Genomic DNA, 5,441 nt, shown 5'->3' with positions numbered 1-5,441 from the left:
TCAGTTAGTCTTAGAAGAGAACAGCACTACTGATACCAGTCCTTTTTTCATGTAGAAAGCTATTCTGAGACACTGTTTTCCCCTATTTCTATTCTTTCAGCCCTCCTTTAAGACTTGGACAGCTGCAATTGAGGTTCCTTATTCCAATTCACTGTCTCTCTTCATCAAATAGATATATCAGAACACTTGGCATTTGAAATACAACAGTGAAATAGAACAGTGAAATAGAACTGGAAATGGCTTTGCAGTTACACACTGAATTGGGAAGATTGCAATGTGAGAAGAGTGGGGCTTGAGGCATGAACCTTCATCCCCTTCTGCCTCTACTTGAAGACTGTTGTTTTATTCCAGGGCTGTGAGGTAGATGGCTGGGGAGCAGTGTCTTGGCCTGTCTCAGAAAGATGTCTGTCAGAGTGCCAGGGTGTTGATTTTTGTGCCCCTTGAAACCTGCTGAAAGCAACCATGTACATTCACACAGGCCCTGCCTTCACCCAGGTCAGAAGACTGGGAATCCAGCAGCAGATGAGCTCACAGCTGAGGCACCGTACTTCAGTGCAAATGTCTGGAGAAAGCTAAAGAAGTTAAAGGTGTTGCTGCAAAGGTGAAATGTAAAATTAGTCAAAATACAAAGCAGGCAAGAAAACATTTTTTTCAATTTTTTCTTTTAATAATTTTATTTTCTATGTACAGTTTTTTACAACTAAGTTGGCAGCTTCACAACTCAGTAATTTCCCTTGAGAAGGTATTGCAAAGCTGGTATCTTCAGCTGTATTGGTCTCTAAAAACCCTGGTATGATACCTCTGGGCCCCATGTCTTTCAGTTAGGGCAATTATGTGTTAATGGACTATCAAAATCTATTTGTTACTCATTATATGGGAAACAAAACTCTTCTGTGCAAATACTGAGTAATTTATCAACAAATCCTTTTCTTAGCAATCTTCCTGCTGGTGACAATCGTAACTAGCCATCATCAGGGATTTAAAGAAACATCCAGGAACTTTACGCAAATGGAAGGTCCATCCCTGCAAGGTACTGATTGCCTTGCCATTCTCAGTAACCTCAGTGGTTGCAGGAGCCGATCCAACATTAATAGACATAGTGTAGCTGAAAATACTAACGCCAAAAAGAAGTAACATTACCTGATGGTTTAGCTTCTAGCAGAGTTTCCCAGGAATGTAGTAAGGCTGTGTACCTATGCTGTTGAATAGGTTCACAGTGTGAATGGCTTTTTCAGAGGTCTTCTCTTTTTTTCATGATAATCTGCCTGATTAATGATGCTACTTCTGGTTTGATACTTTCTATGGGTTCTTCAGGTCTCCAGAATTTCACAACTTTACCCTCAGGGCTGACAAGGTACTTCCAGAAATTCCATCGAGGCTCTTTCTTTGAAGAATCTGTAAAAATGGCATCAGATCATTTTAGTGACTTACACTTGTCATTGCTTCGTTATCCTGCACTGATTCTTTAACTATTTATGCTGAAGTAATCCCACTTTGTTCTTTACTAGTATTCTAGGCATGGATTTACCTGTTGATGTTAATGATCTGAAAAGTAGGAAGTGAATGATGCTCTCCCCTTCTTGTGAAACCGTTTACAAGTTCCTATTTTTACTATACGCTGCTCCCTAGGAAGGAGGATATGAGGGCTGCATACTTATTTGGGGAATCCCCAGTTTTATATTGGTTTAAGGGAAGTGAAATGGGAGCAGGAAGCCATACTGGTGGTGGCTTAGTTCAGCTGTTTCCATCTCATGAGGCAAAACTTTACCGGTATCTTTGTTATCATGAGTACTGGGCAAGATAATTTCTGAGATCAAGAGGTTATCAGGAAACTATTTGGCTCCTAGAGGAGGCAGAAGCACTTTCTTGACCGGCCTTGTCCTTGGAGAATCTCACAGGTTTAGAGGGAAATCTCTTTTTGAGAGAAAAACTAGAAGAAAACTAGGAGATTTTGATTGGGGAGCAGGTGTCCAGTGGGGAACAGTGCTGAACCCTACACTGATTCTTGGTAGCAATGGGTTGAACTTTGCCATTGGACTACATTTGTAATATCATGCCTGTTAAGGGGGCACCATGGCAAGAAAATTGGTGTGGTTAAAGCTCATGTCATGGAGGCTCTGGCCCAGCTAGTAATTATATCTTTGCTGAGTTGTTGTGTCTAGGATCAGTCCTGAAGTAACATAACCTCGTCTCTGAATATTCTTCCAGTGTCCATTAATGCATATGAGTAACTCATACAAAGTACAAACACATAGGAAGCTGGACATTATTTGAGGAAAAGTGAGGCTACAAACCTTACAGTGGCCCACCAAAATGACTTACTGCTGTGAAAGCTAAAGAAGCAGTTGGGTGAAGGCCTTGGCACCATGTTTATGCTGCCAGTGGATTCTTTTTGCACTAGACTCTCTGACAGTGCTGGACAAACTGTAGCTAGCAGTCACAGTCACAAGGGGGTATAGCATGAAGATATTCAACCTTCTGATTGTCAAGACAGCTACATGAAGAAAACAGGTGATTCTTTAATTGAAGATGCACAGTAATTTCATGTGAAGCAGAGGAATGCAGCAAAAGAAAGACCTTATTCCAAAATATTTAAGTACCAGAGGATCTTTCTCCTTCTTTTCGGTGAACGGCATGTCAAATAAGAATGGACTGAATAAATATGGCTGTTCTGTTTTTGTATAGGTATTAGCAACTGATACTGATTGCAGTGGTAGAATCTGGATTCATCCCACCCAGCTGGTGCCTGTGTGCACTAGTCTCCTCTATAATGAGCTCAGAGGCACCTCCAGAGTGCATTCAGTAATTGCACTGGACGTCAGGCAGCTCAAAGCAATGAGGCTTTACCTGAGGTCTTTGGTGACATGCCTAAGGGGAGGTAAGAAGAAACATGATGACAATGGTGGCCACTTAAATGAGTCCTAAATGGTATTAATTTCTAAGTATATAAGAGGTATTCAGAGAGGATATGGCAAGAAGCAACAGACAAGTGGTATAAGAAAGATTTCATTTAGATGTTGAAATAGCTTTCTGACAAGAGGAGCTGTGAAGAGCTGGGGTAGACCGGGAGGTTTTGGATTCTTCCATACTATAATAGTCTGGAGAAGCACGTATAGTACTGATTGGGGGAAGTGTGATTCTATATTGGGTCAGTGAGATGGAATACAGGTCTGGGCCTTTTCCTACCTTATTTTCTAGTTAAAATGATGTGATAGATAAGTATTTTGTTCTAATTATCCTTTCTTTCATATATCAGTGTTTAGTATGGGTCAAACCCTTGGCCAAAGCTCAGGCAAATTCAGAGAGGCTTTTTAAGTTGATTCGGGTGTGTGGGCTCTTTGGTCAACTGAAGACAGTTTCATTTAGCTTGTAGGAGTATGAGACTCCAAGACAGTAAATGCTTGCTGTAACAGGAGTATGGGTGTGTGTTGGTTTTGCAGGCTGGGCCCTGAAGTTCACGAGACAAATTAAGGCAAATCAGTGATTATATATAACTACAGTATATATAATCCTGCTTTACAATATAGTTTATATAAAGGGGGATATATGACTCTGCTAAAACAGGAATCTTCTCATCTGCATGTGTTTATGTAAAATCTTCCAGTAATTTAAAGACACTTCTCCCCCCATAGTTATATTTTTGTCCACGAGAAAAGTTGTTTTTCAACAGAAGTCACATAATGTGAAATGGGATTTTGTAGATGGGAGTCTTTGCACTCAAGTTTATACATCTACAAAATGGATATTTCTAACTGGGCTGGTCACAGCAGTCTGTTTTTATGATCAGTGGGAAGAAATCGATGCTTTCAGGGTACAAGTCTTCTAACCGTATTTTTGATACCCACATTGAAACGAGATGAATTGAATGCCAAGTGCCTGTTTCTCTCCATAGACTATGAAGGCTACAATGCTTCCTGACAAACCAACTCAGACCAGATTTTAGGGAGAATACCATGGTTAGAGGCAGTTTGATATATAAAAGAAAACAGTTACCTATTAGAAATTTAAAGGCAGGCTCTGCTTCTGATCCTAGGATCTTGATTTTGTGGAAAACAGGGAAGGTTACTCCATAGTTTCCTCTGGCAAAAGATTCTACTTCCTGGCTTGAGCTAGGCTCTGATTCTCCGAACTGGTTGCAGGGAAAAGCCAGCACAGTGAAGTGGGAGGGACCAAACTCTCTGTGTAGTTCTTGCAGTGCGATGTAATTTTTGTCTGTGTGTTGGCAGTAACTGGCCACGTTTACAACCAAAGTTGCCTTCAGAGAAATCAAGTTATGATAGTAAGAAAAAAAATATTAATAGAGATGTCGTAAAGATTATAATTAAGTCTTAAAATGGCATCTCCTACTACCACAATCGTTCCTGCCTGAAGGCTAAATTTAATGTCTGATCATAATTTCCTTAAACAGATAAGGATGATAGCAGCTTAAGATAGTTACTTTCAGACAGCCTGTTTTAAAAATCCAGTAAATGTATAAACTTAAACTTACAGCTTTGTTTAAAGATAAGAGCATAAGAAGCAGATATTTAGGACAGACACTAAAATCGTATTTACTAGATCAACTTCCAGAACTCAACACAACATGCTACTATTCTTAACCGAGGTTAAAATGCACAAATTGTATTGATAGGCTCTATTGATTTATAATAAAGAATATGAAACCCCATTTTTCTGGATTTATTAATTCTAATACTTAATTCCTGGAACAGGCCTAGATAAAATAAATTTCTCTGTAGTTGACTCTTTGAAGAACAGGAGTTTAGCACAAATCTGATAAAAACTTCCATAACCAAACTTTTTGTTAAGTTACAAATGGAAACCTCTTTTTCAGTAAAGATTCAAGACAAAGACATAATGAAGTTGTAACTTACTTTCCCTCTGTACTTCTCCAAAGAAACGATCCTTCCTCTTGAATCCTTAACTTCGAAAGAATAAAAATCTTTGATTTTAGGTTTAAAAAATCTGAGTTGCAGCAGGCAGAGAATAGCGGTACACAAAACCATCGACAGAAAGACAACAAAGACCCTTGCTTTGGGCACTGAGTATTTCAGTGGATAAGTAGTTGCGAGAGGCTCCATTTTCGAAATCTTTGGAGAGGAGCCTGCGCAGGCCTGGAATGTGAAGGAGGAGCTGAAATACGAAACTCCCAGCTTGGACTGGAAAGAAAAAGCTACTCATTTTGTCCCTGTTGCAGAAGTGGCTCTTTCATTTCACAGTGCTTCTGCTGCGTTTCAGAGCTCTTGAGTAAAGTACAGAAATCTCTCTGGCTGGAGTATCTCTGGGATGCTCCAGTGTTTGCACACTGTCTTGAGAGGGGACTCCTTTGTGGGCTGTAGGGCATCTCTGGCACATCCTCTGGGCCCTTGGGTGTCCCTGGCAGAGCTGTTATCAGACCTGGAGAAGCAACCTGGGGCCATCTGTTTAGATAGGAGGAGGGCAAT

At 40.2% G+C, this 5,441-nt stretch overlaps 1 protein-coding gene across 4 annotated transcripts; it reads right to left on the bottom strand.

The window, feature by feature from the left end:
* Positions 1-680: 680 nt before the first annotated feature.
* Positions 681-5,092, bottom strand: GPX8 (glutathione peroxidase 8 (putative)). 4 transcript variants are annotated; one of them, XM_074166253.1, is made up of 3 exons: positions 4,872-5,092; positions 3,994-4,255; positions 681-1,395 (listed from the first exon to the last, which is right to left on the bottom strand). In XM_074166253.1, exons 1-3 carry the CDS (start codon positions 5,076-5,078, stop codon positions 1,232-1,234), a joined length of 633 nt encoding a protein of 210 aa, XP_074022354.1. In that variant the 5' UTR covers positions 5,079-5,092; the 3' UTR covers positions 681-1,231. The 4 variants fall into 4 exon arrangements, with proteins under 4 accessions (XP_074022354.1, XP_074022355.1, XP_074022356.1 ...); XM_074166254.1 differs by having other exon boundaries at positions 1,232-1,395; positions 5,025-5,078; XM_074166255.1 differs by having other exon boundaries at positions 1,232-1,395; positions 3,994-4,129; positions 5,025-5,078.
* Positions 5,093-5,441: the final 349 nt, after the last annotated feature.

Source organism: Numenius arquata, chromosome Z (genome assembly GCF_964106895.1).
Source record: "Numenius arquata chromosome Z, bNumArq3.hap1.1, whole genome shotgun sequence".
Classification (NCBI taxonomy): domain Eukaryota; kingdom Metazoa; phylum Chordata; class Aves; order Charadriiformes; family Scolopacidae; genus Numenius; species Numenius arquata.
Note: the sequence above shows the minus strand (reverse complement) of the source record. Positions and strands in the feature narration are given on the sequence as shown.